The sequence below is a fragment of the Oryctolagus cuniculus genome, chromosome 8 (genome assembly GCF_964237555.1).
Source record: "Oryctolagus cuniculus chromosome 8, mOryCun1.1, whole genome shotgun sequence".
In the NCBI taxonomy this organism is placed as follows: Eukaryota; Metazoa; Chordata; class Mammalia; order Lagomorpha; family Leporidae; genus Oryctolagus; species Oryctolagus cuniculus.
The window spans coordinates 51,645,342-51,663,871 of NC_091439.1; the positions used below are offsets into that span (position 1 = coordinate 51,645,342).

The following is an 18,530-nucleotide window of genomic DNA, read 5'->3' on the forward strand; positions in this document are numbered from 1 at the left end:
ACAAAAGTTTAAAAAAAATTTTGCATTCAGGATAATGTCTTTAAGGAAATGTGCAGGATATATAAATATCATATATATTCAGTTATCATAGAATTTATAAATATATATGCACAAGATAGCACATATTCTTGATGTTACTTGTGCATGAAGGACAATTTAGCCCTCTAATCAATGGATCTATATTCACAGGAAAAATTTTAGCCCCATGTCTATAGGCATCAAATAACTATATGTGTTTATTGCACTGCTATTTGTATAATTCCCACTTAATTTGACTTACAGGATCAGATATAATTTAGGATTCAGAACATTTACATGAACTTCACTGCTTGTTAAAAAAATCCCCCCATGTTTAAATGATAAATATATAATATCATTTATATCATACATACATCATTGCTATATTAGTAACTTACATTGTACATATAATTGATTATAAGTAATATAAAACACAATTACTTAAAATCATATAAATAACAAAAATAATTGACGATGGCTGATCAGTAATAAAGAGAGATGAGTCATAGCTCATAGTTCTTCCAAGCTGCCTTGGTCACCCAGGCTTCTGTTGCTGAAATGTGTCCCTCCCACTCTGATGTCTGTTCCCGCAAACATTTAGAGATTGTATCCCCAGGAGAAGGCTCAGCTGTCTCATAACCCCTGCTGTGCCTTACAAAGTCAAGTTATAGAAGCAAAGGTTAAGGAAACAAACCACGATTTCAAACTGCCTCAGAAATTTCTGCAGCAATGACTTTTCCTTGACACACTGCCGCCATACTCTGCTCCCTACACAATAGCTTTATTCACACTTTGGGGTAAAGAATTGTGTAAAGAGGAAAAGTGAAAGAAACTTTCTTGGATCAAAGAGAACTCACATGGCTGCTCAAATGGTACATCATAGAATCCAAGGGCTGTAAGATTGTGTTGCTATAATTCAACTACCACATTTCAATGACAGTAAAACTATATTTAATTTTATTAATTTCACATAATTGTTGAATTTTCTCTTGTGCTTTTTGCTATCATCAGTTAATAGCTCTGAGTTACTTTTAGTAAATCTGTAGACTTTAGAAAATGATATTGAATATGATCAATAAACAACACTAGTTAAGCTGGGTTTTGTTGTTATTGTTGAATATTAGATAAAAGGAGTTCTTTTACAAAATTCCTGGTAGGCTACCGTCAGTTATGCCAAGTGGTTGGGAACAAGGGTTTTGGAATTGGACAACCTAAAGGTTATTTCTAGTTCTGTCCTCCATCCCTGGCACGTTTTGAATCCTAAATGTTGATTCTTGTTTTAAACATCATTAATAACACACTATGTGGAAATGAAATTATATGGAAAAAATGATTAAAAACCTCTTCACAAGTAATAAGGTGTAAAGTAAGATGATTCCCATACTGCACAAAAATAAATTCTCAAATCCTTATCCCCAAATTCCATTAAATAATTCAACTCACAATGATGACTAACAGAAGCCAATTCAGAAGCAGACAGTAAAGGCACCACAGCATGAAAACCCACAACTAAAACTACCTCTTCAGATAAATGACTTATCCTAGTTGAAATCAGAAATGTTGTTTCACCTAGAACCTTAAGTTGTAACTTCGGTGAGTTCTTTGGATCAATGCTCACCTAGAGAGTGTAAAGAATAATAGTTACCTGAAAACAAAAACAAACAACTGGCAGTAGTTCCATCTGACCCTAGAGAAAAGCGGGTGGAGAGATGACCTCTCCATATGTATCCTACATGTGCAGAGTTTTGCCCAGGTGTCCAAGAACTTGTTTAAAGGCAGTAATTAGAGTAAAGGAAAATTAAAGAAAGCTAACTGTCCCTCTTTTAAAATACAGTTCTTTGAAGTCATTTGTTCTAAGTAGTATTTACATAATGGAGATCCTTTGAACTTGAACATGTGAGTTCCATAGTGTTGCAGATGTAAGTGCATAATTTATTTCTTACAGAGCGTACATCTCAAAGTTCATCCTCCTGACAATGTAAGCTGCTTGTGAGCAGGAACAATATTTAACCCCTGGTGAGTCTTCAGCTCACAACATGGAACCCAGCACATATTTTACGTCTGATAACTGATGAAGAAATGAATTAACAAAATGAATGGAAGCAGGTCCAAGATAACAAAGGATACAAGTTTGCCATCTAGTGGTAACCTGGTAAAAATGCACATACACACATGATGCCCAAAACGGGGAAATTAATGAAGTTGACAGAAAATATGACTTCTAAGACCAGCTGTCCTTGGCTAATCTTGTCACTGAAGTCTTCATTTATTCATAATACACACATTATTTTAAAGATGCCAAATAAAATCACAAATATGTACAGGTCTGAAGATTTTATTATATGAAATCCAACAGTAAGAAATAGCCATTAATATTCAGCCATATATAGTGGCCCCAATGCTAGGCAATGACAAGACCTATTTTTTCTCCTACATAATTTATTAAAGCTATACTTTAAATCTCTAAAAATATTGTGGTGCTCTGGCTAAAGGTCTTAAGATTCTGCTTGAACAAAACAAGCAGTGTCATTCTCTCCCATCTAAATTCACTCTGTATCTGGCAACTCATTAATAAATCATAACCACTCTGCTTAAAACTGTATGTTAAATCAACTGTAGTCCATCTACTTCAGTGCATGTCAACAGGGACTTTTTGTCAGCCCGAGGAACAAAATTCCTTTCTTTTTCCTCACATCAATCAAAACAACCAAATGTTCCCAAAACTCAATCCCAATCATTTCTTGCTTGGGGCCTTTATCAGACCCTCATTCAGAATTCTTTTTTGGTTGATTTACAGTCTTATCCTCTCTGAAGCACATCTAATATTTCACTGTTGTGTTACTTTTCTACTTTACAAAGATAAATTAAAGAACTGTTGTTCATAGCAGAATTCGTGCTTGTGGTAAAAACTTAGTAAGAAACTAAATGCAAATATAATAGGATTTCCACTTTCAGCCAGATCCCAGAGCCCCACCCCCACCCTTAGGAGGCTGCCTTTGAGTTTTGCTTCAGCTGAATGGCCCAGGGCACTGAGACTCCTTATTATCATGGCCTTTCCCAGAGACTCCCTGGCAAAGGCCCAGGATGAGTACTGTTCTCTCCAAAAGAATCAGTAATTGTATTCAAAACAGGGATCACAAAGAAACCTTACATGATGCAGTCCTGGTTTACCTACTAAGCACATGCAATTCTCTTCTTGAATAAAAAATAATAATTGGCAACCAGAAGCAAAGTAGGAAGGAATTGTTCTTACTGGGAGTACCCTTGACCCTGTCAGGAACACAGAGCAGGGTCTGTCGAGAGCTGGCCTGACCTGGATAAGGGAAGAAGCTTGCTGTGGGTGTGCTACCGCCTTGCCAGCAGTAGGTGTCACACACAACTAAAAGAAAAGGGCAGAGGAGCCAGAAGAAAAAAAAAGTCAGTCAGTTACAGAAAAAAGAACTAAATAGCATAGCACTGCATTCACACATTTTATATGCATTTCTGTTGAGTAAGAGAAACTGAAGTTTCCGCATTTTTATGTAAAAGCACTGACATCTGCATATTTTTCTAAGTGTTCTACAGTACAGTCAACAAAAGAAGTTCTGGAGGGAGAATTCCAAGCACTTGGTGAGTGAAAAAGCATGTGGCTGGAAACCTAGACTCCAGAGCCGAATCGCAGAGCGCCTCATACTCACCGTGGTGGTGGTGGTGACTTCCTCCGTCACAACCTTCAGGGTGTCGACCACGGAGATGTAGCCCAGACGCTTAGCAATGGCCAAGGCAGTGTTACCATTCTGAAGAGAGGGAAAGGGAGAAAGAGAGTGAGAAACAGAGGGAGGACTGCAATGGGAGCCAATGAGATCACCCGTGGCTCTGCATGAGCCAGCATTTCCTTCCAAAACAAGGCACAGCTTAGGAAAATCACTAGTTTTTACCATTACATCTAAATCCGGCTTTGTAACTTCTTTAGACTATAGCCCAGGTCACCATGGTAACACAACAAGCTTGCATCTGCCTGCTCTTTTTAATAAGAAGCACTTGAGCTTTAACCCTAAGGGTGTCAAATATCTTCTACAAATACTGTACTGGGCTTAGCGAAGTACCTCTTGACCTGAGGATGATACCTCCAGAAACTCTTAGTGAGTTCCAGGTACACTTACTCCTCCTCGGAGGTTAGGCCATCTGCAGCTGCGAGATGGAGATGTTCCCACCGGGAACACAGTAACTTACATATTTAGCTACAGCTGTGCAGAAGCTCAATGCAGTGAAATAACACAAGCAAGCAATTCAGGCTGCATTCAGTCCAGCCTGCTTGGGAGCCTGGTTTGTTTAATTGCACCGCTTAGTTTACATTTCAATGGCTCCACATCCCAAGGAGCTGTGTCTAAGCCAGCAGCCTGGAAACTGTGCTCCCTTAAGGAGACAGGGAGGGAGGGGTCGATTTGTGCTCACATCTGAGCGCCAGCTGTAAGCAGAGGATGTTCCAGCAGCCCAGGCGAGGGCCCCACTTTCCGGAGAGAGCCTACGGACTCAGGCCAATCGCTTTTCCTCCTGGGAAAAGCACTCCCGAGAAGTCACAATGACTTCTGCAAAAGGCTTTCAAGAAATCTGGGGCTTTCCACAGTCCCGGGTATATTTAAGGAGGATGCGTGGAAACTCAGCTAAGCTGAGACACTAGCAGGAGGGCAGCAGAGGGAGAAGGGGGCGTGGGGAGGGGCTGCTGTGGCTGTCTTACCGCAGTGGTGGCGTTGGGCTTGGCCCCATGCTGGAGCAGGACGTTGATGATGTGCGTATGACCCTGCTGGGCAGCCTGGTGCAAAGGCGTGTAGCCATTCTGTGGATGATGGTGGCATGGGACCAGAGCCGATTTGCAAAGGGAAAGGAAAAGTAGGTTAGCCTTCATTGTGGATTTCTTAGTCTTACTGACGCTTTGTTTATTGGGAGCCTGATATTCCCAGCAACCCATTTCTCAGCAGCAAACACTCCCTCACACCTTATGGTCTGCCAAACAAAGAGGAGAGAGAGGCTACAGAACAACAGGACGTGCAAACTCCAGATTCTATTGCTGTATTGTAACCAATTAGTGCTAAAAATGGGTTTGCTGAGAGAACACTTTAAAATGGAAAAGGGCATTATCACTGTGATTTCTTCCCTAGGAAGGGTAAGCTGCAGAGGATCATACAAACCATCTTGGGGTTAAATGTGGAGATTCTAAATCATTAAAAGTAAATCATTAAAAGTAAATCTAGGGGCCGGAGCTGTGGCTCAGTGGGTTAATCCTCCGCCTGCAGTGCCAGCATCCCATATGGGCGTTGGTTCTAGTCCTGGCTGCTCCTCTTCCAATCCAGGTCTCTGTCTTGGCCTGGGAAAGCAGTAGAAGATGGCCCAAGTCCTTGAACCCCTGCAACCACATAGGAGATGTGGAAGAAGCACCTGGCTTCGGATCAGCACAGCTCTGGCCGTTGCAGCCATTTGGGGAGTGAACCAGTGGATGGAAGACCTTTCTCTCTGTCTCTCCCTCTCACTGTCTGTAACTCTACCTCTCAAATAAATAAATAAAATCTTTAAAAAATAAACAGGTAAATCTAAGTCTTAAGCTCCTTTGGTCAAAGATTACACACATGGGCACTTAAAAAACTTTTAGAAGAAATCATTGGAAACAGAGTGGCCCTCTTTCAACAAGTCTCTTTAAATTGAGGGTTTTGACATTCTGGTTTAAACTTTCATAAATTGGGTGTGGTACAGGTTGGTCACAAAATCACATTAATTTTTCAAGTTGCATCAGAATCTTTGGAGATACAAGGCAGTTGTAGCAGTTATTGATCATTCATTTTGTGCCAGATATTGAACATAGCACTTAATGTGTTTCAGTGTTCATTATCACTCTGAAAATGAGGGTGCCTGTTATATGGGAGGTGTTTTGTAATTAATGGTGGACTAAATGAATGACAAACAAATGTCTATTGAGGTCCTTGGCCCATCTCTTAAGTGGGTTGTTTGTTTTGTTGTTTTAGAGTTTCTTGATCTCTTTGTAGATTCTGGTTATTAATCCTTTATCAGTTGCATAATTTGCAAATATTTTCTCCCATTCTGTCTGTTGCCTCTTCACTTTCCTGACTGTTTCTTTTGCAGTACGCAAACTTCTCAATTCGATGCAATCCCAATTGTTAATTTTGGCTTTGACTGCATGTGCCTCTTTTTTAAGACAAGAGCCTCAGGTGATTACTGAACATCATAAATAAGAGTGTCGATTGTTAAATCTACAACAGAAGTCTTTGTGCACTTGCTCCCGATGTAGGATTTCTATGCTAAATGTGTTGTACTATGAGAATTAATGGTAAAAATAGTCTTCAAACAGTACTCTATGCTTTGTGTGTCTGTGTGGGTGCAAACTGTTGAAATCTTTACTTAGTATATACTAAGTTGATCTTCTGCATATAAAGATAATTAAAAATGAATCTTAATGAAGACTGGGATGGGAGAGGGAGTAGGAAATGGGATAGTTTGCAGGTGGGAGGGTGGTTATGGGGAGGAAACTGCTATAATCCAAAAGTTGTACTTTCAAAATTTATATTTATTAAATAAATGTTTTCTACAAAAACAAAATAGTTGAAATCTTTACTTAATATAGAGTTAGTCTTATGTATATAAAGTCAATGGAAAATGAATCTTAATGTAGAATGGGACTGGGAATGGGAGAGGGAGGAGGAATTGGGGAGGGAGGAGGAGTAAGAGGGTGGGTATGTTGGGAAGAATTACTGTACTCCTAAAGATGTACTTATGTAATTTATACTCATTAAATAAAAAATTTCTAAAAAAAGATAATTATCTTTTAAATACAGCAGCCCTAAACCCACTTCACAAGTTAATCGTGATTAATGAAGGCTGGCTTCAAGCTGATGTGACAGGGTTTCATTACAATTTTAAACAATGAATATTCTTATAAAATACTAACTTTTTCAAATATTTTATACTAAGTAATGAATGTTTGGAGAGTAAATGCAATACATATGTTTGTATTCTCAAAGCAATGGAACAGTCTTTAATATCTATGGTTACACATGAGATGTCAAAAAGAAAACATAATTGCTTCTGCAGAGACATCATTCCAAGTGAAAAAAATTCTGAAGAGCTTATTAAAAGCAATTCATACATTTGCATTCTCAAAACAATAAAGCAATCTTTAATATCCATAGGTACACATGAGATGTCAAGGAGGAAACACATATCTGCAGAGATTTCATTTCAAGTGAAAAAAATTTTGATGAGCTTATGAAAAGACTGTCCTTCCCTTCAAGGTATGTATCTTTATACTGTCTTATAGATAAGTGGTTCCAAATGCTTCATAGTTGACTTTAAGAAATAAACCCTAAATCTGAAAATGAGAAATTTCTCCCAGTTAAATGCTCATTTGATGAAGATTAAATTTGGGGAAGGCCATTGATATTGTCTAAACAACATACTGCTTGGCTTCTGAATATTGTAACCATCTAAACAATCCAACACTTAACAAAAAATGTAAGTGTTTTGAATCCTTGACAATATGCCAATGCATCGCTGCATTTGTGCATTTCAGGAGAAAGTCCATATTTTAATAAGAATGTCTTCCCCAGAGGGCTTATATGTGAGCTGGCTAAGCAAAAATGGTGTTAAGAGTTGATGTCTGAGAATTCATTCTGGAACTTTTAGATAAGTCTCAAAGCACATTTCCATGAGAACTCAAGAATTGATCAGAAACGAGGTAGCAGCTATTCTTGCTAGAAGAAGATCATTAAAGTTGAATGTCGAAGCTTCACAGTATGAGTATTATTTACAATTTAAAGACCAAGTTTATTATAAATCTGCTCGTACATGTGCTTGTGTATAGAAATAGTTTTGTATCTGCTTCTATGAGGACATAAGCAGAAACACTGACCTAGAAAACTTCTACATATTTTTAATTGCTAGCATCTTAAATAATTAATTTGAAAATGCCTGAATATACTCATGAACTTACTTGAGCCCACTCACAGAGCAGCGTCAGGGATTTCTGATAATCTCATAAGAACTTGAAAACATCATGTAAATGTTTCTTTAGACAAAAGAACCTGGAGTTCTCAGTTACATTACGTGCAGCAGTCGTCGTTACAGAATGTGCTTCACTTCTTTTTGAACTCACTGGAGCACACTGAAGTGCCCACGCGTTATGTTCTAACCTTGCTTTGTGGAATAGGACCCTTCAGAAACCACTGGGAGAAACAGCTAAGATCAAGTCAGCTCTGCTTATCCTTGAGAATTTTTTAGCCCAGAACTTACACATCATTTTCTCACTGAGCATGACCGTGTGATGTTCCTGATGTGACAGAGTTCATTAAAAATGAAAGGAATGCAATCCAGGCTGCCTGTCTACTTCCTTGGGAAGTGGGAAGGGGCCAAGACCCTAAAAGAGTGTAAAGGAGAGCTTCCAGAACATCAAGTTGTTCTAGCAGGCATTTAGTGTATCCTGCAGTAAACTGTTAAATCGACATATCCCACTTTCCCTTTAAAATAGACAAAGATATGAAGCTAACCTACATGGCTGGCAAAACTCATTATAACAAAAAGTCTCAAACAATTTTAAAAAAACACATTGCCTCATCAAAGACAATTTAGAATAACTAAAGAGAAAAATAATTTGTAGCCACAGTAAGCCAATTGTGTATCCAGATGGCTGAACCTTTTTTCTTATAGAAAATGAAAATAAGGAAAAGTATTTTACCTTGGTTTTTGCATTAACATTTGCTCCTTGCTTCAGAAGAAAGTTGACCATTTTCACATTTCCATAGTGACAGGCCACAATTAAAGGGGTGTAACCAAGCTGTAAACAAATAAAGTAGAAATTTTACTACTCTAATGGCTAATGCTCTTCAGGGAGCAGGATTACATAGAATTTCAGTGAATATAGAGTGGGTAGAAATTCAATCATATTGTACAGTATTATTGAGTAGGTTATATATGTATCCTGTGAACACAAACATGGATATGAGTAGATTCTAGCCGCATGAAGCTTACCACTAGGAAGAGAAAGAGAGAGTGACAGAGAGAGAGACTCATATATGTCTTAATTAGACAAAGAAATAAAAGAAAGAAATAGTTGGTATGACCTGAAAACAGGGAAGAGAGGCTGACTCTGACAGGAAGATCAGAAGGATTTGCAGGTGAGATGTAGCAAGCTGAGCTTAAGAAATGGGTAAGGATTTAGAGGCCAACATTGTGGCACAGTTGGTAAAGCTGCCACCTACAATGCCAGAATCCCATAGGGGTACTGGTTAATGCCAAACTGCTCCACTTCCAATCTAACTTCCTGCTAATGGCCTAGGAAAGCAGCAGAAGATGGCCTAATCTTTGGGGCCTCTGCAACCAACATGAGAGACCACAAAGAAGCTTCTGGCTCGTGGTTTCAGTCTGCCTAACCCGGGCTGTTGTAGCCACCTTGGGGGTGAACCATTGGGTGTCTCTCCCTCTCTCTCTATAACTCTGACTTTCAGAAAATTAAATAACTCTTTTTTAAAAATGGGTAAGGATCTAAGAGCATAGAGAGGGAAAAACCATTTGATAACCAAGGGCATGAAAGTGAGCAAGTACAGAGGGAAAACAGCAAGTCATTTGGACCAGCTAAAACCACAATAAAGAGGGGAGGTTAAAGCCTGCAGAAGTGGAGTCTTCCTGTGAAGGATCCTGACACCATGCTAGCCTTTTGCACTTGACTGTAGCAAAAATGGGGAACCACTTTAGATCTGTGAGCAAAAGCCCATCGTGATTAGTTTAAGCTTGAGAATGGACAGTTGAGGAGGGGCGACCTGGACATGACGTAACCCAAATGGGGACTATGAGGAGTCATGTAAGCTAGAACTTACACAATATTGATAGACTTTGCTTTACCTTTGTGTGAGCATCCTTGTCAGCCCCATGTTTGGTGAGAATTTCAGCAACGTTGACTTTATCTTCCTGAGCTGCAAGGTGTAAGGAGGTGAGTCCACTCTAGAGAAAGAATGGAATGAAAGGGGTACATTTGAAGAGGAAAATACATTGCTGTAATCTACAACATCATGTCTTCAAAAAGATCCTGAAAAACACATAGCCTATCCTGAGAAACTGTACCTTTTGATATCTAAGAATCTCCAAGTTAATAATACTTATCATTTAGGAATATTCTGTAAGTTAATCAACACGTTCAGCAAATGACATTTTCTATTTTGGCTACTTATTAGGTGATGCTAAAATAACTAACAACTTCCAAATACATTCATCTGAAGCTCAGATACATCTGAGCACTATTAAAGTTTTACACTGTTTATCCTTTGTCCTAAGGATACCACCAAAGTAAAATCATAAAATAATTGTTTTAAAGATAATATAATTACTTCATGATTCAAAATTGAGTATTTTTCTCCATTGATGAGTGTGCAATTCAAAAATACTCATTAAAAATTTGCTGACTGATAAAACTCTCTCTTAAAAGAATCACTGTACTTAGACGAACATTAAGAGGACATACTGAACTAACTCCAGATGTGTATCTATCATTTTTATAACTTAAAAATCACAATATCAGAAAGATTGTGTGCTCAACTTCATAGTATCTAGAATTTTAATACTATTCAAAAATTTGTTAACTGTTTCTTTTCCATATTTTCAAATGAAGATTCATATTTTTTTTTTTGACAGGCAGAGTGGACAGTGAGAGAGAGAGACAGAGAGAAAAGTCTTCCTTTGCCATTGGTTCACCTTCCAATGGCCACCGCGGCCGGCACGCTGTGGCCAGCGCACCGCGCTGATCCAATGGCAGGAGCCAGGTACTTATCCTGGTCTCCCATGGGGTGCAGGGCCCAAGCACTTGGGCCATCCTCCACTGCACTCCCGGGCCACAGCAGAGAGCTGGCCTGGAAGAGGGGCAACCGGGACTAGAACCCGGTGTGCTGGCGCCGCAAGGCAGAGGATTAGCCTAGTGAGCCGCGGCGCCGGCCAAGAGTCATATTTTAATACTAAACACATATCTCCTTGGCTTATGGATATTACATAAAATATTCTGTTTCAAGGTCCAAATATCCTTGATAATATAAGTGACCCCCTGAATAGCCTGATTTCAATGGCCACAGGATGTCCATACTGCATATTGTATTGACTGGTTGAAACATTACATTTCACAGTAAGGATTTTTCAGGCTTATTCTTATTAAAATGCAAATATCTTTTGGAAGACTAACTCCATAACTAATCAGCTGTCACCATGCTTTAAAAGAGGATCTAGGAAGACCTTTGACAGAGAACAGAGAAGTACTTTAGGGCAAGGAATGCACTGGAACTCTTCTGAGTGCTAAAGAGACTAGGATACCAGGATTCCAGTGGCATTCAAGACAACCTACTCATCTCATAGGTCCTTCTACAGGATGCATGCTACATAATCTACTTACGCACATTATTAAGGCCAATTTACAATTGATGCTCCAAAAGCACCAATGAACTCAACAGTGAGATGTAGAAAAAAATAGTATTTGTATATTTGTGGAAAACCTTAAGAGACTTTTACTTTCACTTAATGCACACCCTATATCACAAAAAAGCATCAAGAGACACAAATGATGAACTAACTGATAAATATAAGCTCCAATTTTTAATTTCTTAGCATCTGGCTCCAGTGGAGTATATATGAAAGTAAGTATAAGATAGATTAATTGGTGGATGTATAGGTAGTTGATATATAGACAGATAAGTACTTTTAAAAATCTAATACTATAAAATTTGAATAATATTTTCCTTTCTATCGTTAATTGTCTTTCTATTAAAATTAGTATGGTAGTCCAGAGAGGCCTTTTCTGGAGAAAGGTTGAAATGACTGAAGCATTTCATGAAAAACATTGATTTTCTGATCACCACCCAAGTTAAGCTGCAGTTGGTTTAAAAAAAAATCAGTATTTTCCTGAGTTCCCAGACCCCTACACAGGGTATGGGCTGGAGAATGAGTTGAGTTGTGGACATGAGGCTCCCAGTTTGAATGCAGTTGTTTGGGCCAAATCCTTCTGCCTTTCTTTCTATCATTCTCTCTTCCTTTCTCTGTCTCGTTCTGTCTGGAATTTGGCCTAGAAGATATAAGGGCAATCAGGGCTTATTGCTTGAACTATGCTGATGTTAACTCTCAAAAGCCTTGGGGCAACCCCTTATATCACATGTACAGAGCAGGAAAATCAGATTTACAGAACAAGGTGAATGAAACTGATTTGTAGAGAAAAGTCAATAAGCAAAAATGTAGCCAAACAGGCAGAGTCTGTGAGAGTGGTTCCCTTGCTGCTTTATGGCTTTCTAGTCCCTCAAAGGTTTGACTCTCTTCTTCTCCCTGGGGTCCATAAGATAATCCCTGTTTCCTTTTATTACATCCCCCTTCTTTGTTCTAAGTTATCTTTGATTTGTTCTCTTTATATTCAACCAAAAGACTCTTGATTGAAGCAAGAGACAAGAACAGGATACCTTTGTTGACATGTGGATATTGGCTCCCTTATCCAGAAGCAAGGTGACCATATCGGTGTGCCCTTCCTGTGAGGCCAAATGCAGCGGAGTGACCCCTTGCTTTGTCACAATGTTAGTTTCTGCTCCATAGTTCAGAAGTGTGGAAGCTATCTGCATTTGATTCTTCTTGGCAGCAATATGTAAAGGAGTATAGCCATTCTAAAAAAAATAAAAATACATATAGTAAGTTTAACAATTGCTTAAATATATTTTCGGAAAAAGATAAGAATCTCTAGTCAGCAGGAAAGTTAAAAGGGAGTTTATAATTAATCCAAACTCTTACCTATCACAAGTTTCCACCTAGCAATACCCACATCTTTGCAACCAAAGTTGCACCCATTCTACTGTGAGAAAGATATAGACACAAAATTCCCAAAGCTGAAAATTCCCTCCTTACAATACTGGCTATTTCCTGGAGAACAATAGAAAATAAGCCAGGCTCCTCTTCTATGTGATCTTCCTTTAAATATCTGAGGATGATTTTCATATTTTGTTTCAGAATTCTGTTTTCCAGGCTAGCCTTTCTCATTCCTTTAATTACTGCTCATGGAAGTACCATTTCTAGACCTCTCTCCTAAAGGATGATCTGTTTTGAACTGATTCTAGCTGTCAACAGTGTTCCTGAATTGTGCTACCCAAAAATGAATGCCATACTTCCAATGTGATTTTACTAATATAAAATAAAATGGAATTACTTCTGTGATCTTGTTTATAACACTCCTACTAATGTGCTCCCAATTGGACTTTACATTTTTACCCATTCAGCAAATATTACTGAGGGCTTTGCATAGACCAAACAGTTTTCTAGGTGTAGAAATATAAATGGTGAACAAGATGTAATCTCTGTCGTTAAGGAGTTGCATGCTGGCCTGCGCTGTGGCTCACTAGGCTAATCCTCTGCCCGTAGCGCCAGCACCCTGGGTTCTAGTCCCAGCTGGGGCGCTGGATTCTGTCCTGGTTGCTCCTCTTCCAGTCCAGCTCTCCACTGTGGCCTGGGAGTGCAGTGGAGGATGGCCCAAGTGCTTGGTCCCTGCACCCACATGGGAAACCAGGAGGAAGCACCTGGCTCCTGGCTTCAGATCGGCACAGCGCACTGGCTGCAATGCACCGGCCATAGCTGCCACTTAGGGAGTGAACCAAAAGAGAAAGGAAGACCTTTCTCTCTGTCTCTCTCTCTCTCTCTCTCACTGTCTAACTCTGCCTGTCAAAAAAAAAAAAAAAAAAAAAAAAAAAAAGAGTTGCATGCTAAAAAAGAGATATTAAACAACAGAATTGGCTTCTGTTAATCCTGTGGTCAGTTTAAATTCTAGAACCCCCCTTTTTGTCCATTTCTGTGGCCTCCAGAGTAGAAACATGAGACTACTAGTTTTATGTGAGAGTTTTATGGAGTAGAACAAGATAATTCAGATTTGTCTTACAAGAGTCAAACTCTAAACCTTACACTTAGTTAAAAAGAAAACAAACAATTAAACAAAAAACATTGAACTATTTGTGAGTCTGTAACATATGTTTCCTTTTCTTTCCTTCATGGCATCTGATGGAATTTTCCATGATGAATGTATGATAGACGTTAAAAACAGAGGTTTTGTCATGAGCTATGACATGCTGAAGGGAAAACAGTAAAACAGTCCAGTGCTTCTTCCAAGACAACCACAAGAGGTATTTTTAGGTCATACTATCTCCTTCAATCTAACTGCAAAGTATGTAGTGAACGTAAATGTCTTTATGTGCCATCATCAAATTTTGGTCCACAAAGGGCCCTACATTTTCTACTCTGTCCCCAATTGCTCAAGCAAAAACAAGCATCTTTGATTTTTAACAAATAATATTTCTATTAGAAGCTCTGCTTGGGAACATTTTCAGGGTCTGATCATAGTGCCAGATGTTCCAGCTACTTCAGAATATTGCACCTGGGTCCATGGGCTCTATCAGATAATAAGGCAAGTAGATTTTTGTGGACCTTATAAATTCGGGCATCTCCTTTTTGTTTTTTTGGTCCCACTTACTCCCAATCCTGAAGCATACAGTATCAGGAGGCGTGATGTTTTAATGATACAACCCAAGACATTATCAAAGAGAGTGTCAATTTTGACAAAGGAAGCAGTCTCATTGCCTGGTAGATACTCAACCTGCAAGATCTGAAGAGCCATCTCTTTTCACAAAGAGTAAAAATGTTTGGAATCAAGTAACTGAAATCTTCCCCATGAAGAACAAGCTTCTGGACTCTGTTAGGAATGAGCAAATAGGTTCAGGAGCCAAGGAAGTGTGAGTGTGTGTGTGTGTGTGTGTGTGTGATGGGGCGAGCAGGAATTGTGAATAGACAGTTCAGAGTGATGGTACTAGTGGGGCTCCCACTAACTGGCAGCCACTTGGAGTAGCCCAGGAGCTGAAGGTCCCCTGCTCTGACAAGCTGAGGCAGAGTGTAGAAAACACCCGAGCAGTCTCCCCAGAACACCTGCCCTACTGTGGCCCCTGCAGCACAGGACTGCTTGGCCCATCTTCTAGACTCAGTAGGCGTATATGAGTAGGGACCATACACAGCAAAAGCTGGAGATCAACAGCATTGGTCTCTTTAGGAAACCATCCATATTACTTTATAATCTATTCTTCTTGCAAAGGTAGATTGAGGTTCCCTATGGGAACAGAACACAGATTTTATAGTTTTACCTCCAACCAAGTCCTAAAATCCTATCTTTGCACATAGTAAAAGTTCAATAAAAGTACTGATGTAGTCTTTTATGTTTGTGTTGAGAATGGTCATCCTGGATAGCTACTAAATTGCCAACATGTTAAGTGAACAGGTATTTTTTATTCCATTAAAATAATTGCTGATCATTGACATCATCCAAAAGAGTGTTAATTGTTAAATTAACAACAGGAGTCACTGTGCACTAACTTCCCATGCAGGACCTCTGTCCTCAAAGAGTTGTATTATGAGAGTTAACTGTAAAACTAGCTCTCAGATTTATTTTGTGTGTGTGTGTGTGTGTGTTTGCAAATTGTTGAAATCTTTACTTAGTACAGAGTTGTTCTTCTGTGTACAAAGTTAACTGAAAATGAATCTTAATGGAGAATGGGACTGGCAAGGAGAGAGGGAGAGAAGGAGGAGTGGGATTGTGGGATTGAGGGCTGATGTGGTGGGAAGAAATATTCCTAAAGTTGTATTTATGAAATTTGTATTCCTTAAAAAATAAATTAAAAAATAGGAGATCTCATAGAAATATAACAGTGGTTACCAGAAGCTGGGAGGGCAGGGTTGATTGATGGGTACTAGGATATAGCTGGATAGGAGTAAGGAGTTTGGGGTTCTCTTGCACAGTAATGGTGACTATAGGTAATGTTAAAATACAGTATATTTATCAATTTTTTTTAAAAAAACTAGAAGATAGGATTTTGGGTGTTTTCATTTAAAAACATAGTACCCCATAAATATGTCAAATGTTTATATCTGTTAACATTTTATAGAAAGTTAAAACTTAAATAAAAACATCATAAATTTAAATATAAAGGATACTATGAGTGTTTCCTAACTTCTGTCCCATTTGCAGTTTTAACTAGCATATGCTATTTTTATAATTCTTATTTTAAATTTCTATTTACTGCTATGAGGTTCTGGAAAATGGCTATAGGCAGCCCCATGCATTCCCATCCCTACACAGAGGAAACCCTGAAAATATGTCTCATGACTTCTCCAATAAGAGGGCACACTCTGACTGCTCCTCTTGTGCTAAGTTCAAGAACATCTATGGTGGCCAGCGCCATGGCTCACTATGCTAATCCTCCGCCTTGCGGCGCCGGCATACCGGGTTCTAGTCCCAGTCGGGGCGCCGGATTCTGTCCCGGTTGCCCCTCTTCCAGGCCAGCTCTCTGCTGTGGCCCGGGAGTGCAGTGGAGGATGACCCAAGTGCTTGGGCCCTGCACCCCATGGGAGACCAGGATAAGTACCTAGCTCCTGCCATCAGATCAGTGCAGTGCACCAGCTACAGCACGCCTGCCGCGGTGGCCATTGGAGGGTGAACCAACAGCAAAAGGAAGACTTTTCTCTCTGTCTCTGTCTCTCTCTGTCCACTCTGTCAAAAAAAAAAAAAAAAGAAAGAAAGAACATCTATGGTGGAAGTTAGAGTGGTGTTGATGCGAGGAGGCAAGAGGGAGGTGTTTGGAGAGAGCTCCTGGGTACATTCTCTTCTACTCCGTCTAGGTAGTAGCTACGTGGGTGTGTATTTTCTGGAAAAATTCAATGAGCTATATGCTAATGATTTTTGTACTTTGTTGCATGTCAATAAAATTTTTTAAGTTTCTTTTTTAAAAATATAATTGCTGAGTATTTGTTCTTTCATCCAAATTTGTTGAGAACCTGTGCAATCCTGTTTTAGAACCTTCATGAATATGCAAATGAATGACATGATCATTATCCTCAAGTAGCTTACAGTTTGAAGAAAGACTTAAAACAAATGCACACTTGATGAGCTTATAGAGAAAAGGGTATAAAGGAATAAGAATTGTATGTATAATTATAAAAGTTAGTACCTCTCTTTTGAAAGTTCAAGTAGTTAAGTACAAGCTGCTTATTGTAATGAAAAGATATGTATATGTATAGATGTATTTGTAGAAAATTATATTACTTATCATATATGTCTCTATATAGAATATATGGCTTTACACAGAATACTGTTATGTAAATACAGTATTCTGTTTTATTATATGATATGTATAATTTAAGTAAACATGTGAGTTTATATGCATATATGAATAGGAGGAAAGCTTTAAAGACTTCATGGAAAATATGCATTATCTTTTAATTCTATCATACAATAGAAGTGGAATAAATCTCTCTTGCTTTGGAACACAGTGAACCTAGTAATTACGAGTGCTTGAGGTCAAATACTAGCTCTAACACTTATTAGTTATGTGACTTTGAAAAACTAATCTATTTAAATCTCACTTTTTATCTGAAAAATGGTGATCATTATAACATCAATCTCATTGGATTATTATGAGATTAAATGAGATGTTGCATGTAGAGTGCTAGGCACATACATGCTAGTTGTATTACATAAGCTACTGTAGCATGAATACTTTTTCATCACAATTCTTTTTTATTTTAAAAATAATCCCTGATAACATTCTCAAAATATATTTGCTGGATGAACAAATGAAGGATACAATGCTGGCTTTATGTTTTATATAACATTCATGTGAATATTCACATGAATATTCATGAAATATTCATAAATATGAATATTCATGAAAAGTAAGAAAGGGGCAGTTCCAATGGTGGGAAATGCCCCATCCATAGGTATCAGTCCTAGAAGAAGCTGTTTTGGAAGTTGGTGCCAGGTATACACTAAAAAGCATCCTTCATCTGGGTACTTAAAAGGGTTCATGATACAGCTAAAACAAGCAATGCATTTAAAAGGCAAAGAAACAAACAGCCTTTCATAATACATAATAAAAAGTCTGAAATCTCTATACAACTCAGAGTATAAAAGGATATGTTGTATCATTGCATTCTGTTTATGGGGTGAAGGAAAAAAACTGCAGTGCCTTCACTATGTTCCATTTATCAAAATTCAGACTTCCATCTCTAAAGCCCTAATGCTGACAGTAAGATCCATGTCTCATGGTTTATAGGCATATCCCCCTTAGTATTTACTAACTCTTTAAAAAGGTTTTGTAAAAGCAACTAGCAGAAATCTTTAAAAGATGTCAGTATTAAAAGCTATTATTACTAGTTGTAGTTATACCATACCACGTGTTTGAAAAACACTTCTTGTACGTTTTCTGATTGCAGTTACATCCTGTGTAAATCCTTTTCTGTGGTCCTCACCTTGGCAGTGGCGTGAGGGGAAGCACCCTTCTCCAGTAACAGCAGCGCCACCTTCTGGTTGTCATAATGAGCAGCAACATGGAGTGGGGTAAGGCCATTCTGTAAAGGGTGTGTTTAAGTTTCAGCATTAATAAATTAGCGTTAGCAGCACTGAAGCTATCAGGATGGATGGAAACTGACAT

At 38.6% G+C, this 18,530-nt stretch overlaps 1 protein-coding gene across 50 annotated transcripts in view; it reads right to left on the bottom strand.

Annotated features, from left to right (window-relative positions):
- ANK2 (ankyrin 2) overlaps positions 1 to 18,530 on the bottom strand; it is a 677,994-nt gene that overhangs the window by 80,678 nt on the left and 578,786 nt on the right. For 42 of the 50 annotated variants that reach the window (XM_070047717.1, XM_070047713.1, XM_070047695.1 and 39 more), the window contains 6 exons: positions 18,349 to 18,447; positions 12,483 to 12,680; positions 9,901 to 9,999; positions 8,738 to 8,836; positions 4,736 to 4,834; positions 3,696 to 3,794 (listed from right to left, as the gene is read on the bottom strand). In XM_070047717.1, coding sequence (XP_069903818.1) covers positions 3,696 to 3,794; positions 4,736 to 4,834; positions 8,738 to 8,836; positions 9,901 to 9,999; positions 12,483 to 12,680; positions 18,349 to 18,447 — 693 coding nt within the window. The remainder of the gene's footprint in view (positions 1 to 3,695; positions 3,795 to 4,735; positions 4,835 to 8,737; positions 8,837 to 9,900; positions 10,000 to 12,482; positions 12,681 to 18,348; positions 18,448 to 18,530) is intronic. The other 8 variants (XM_070047718.1, XM_070047723.1, XM_070047720.1 and 5 more) reach the window with 1 other exon arrangement.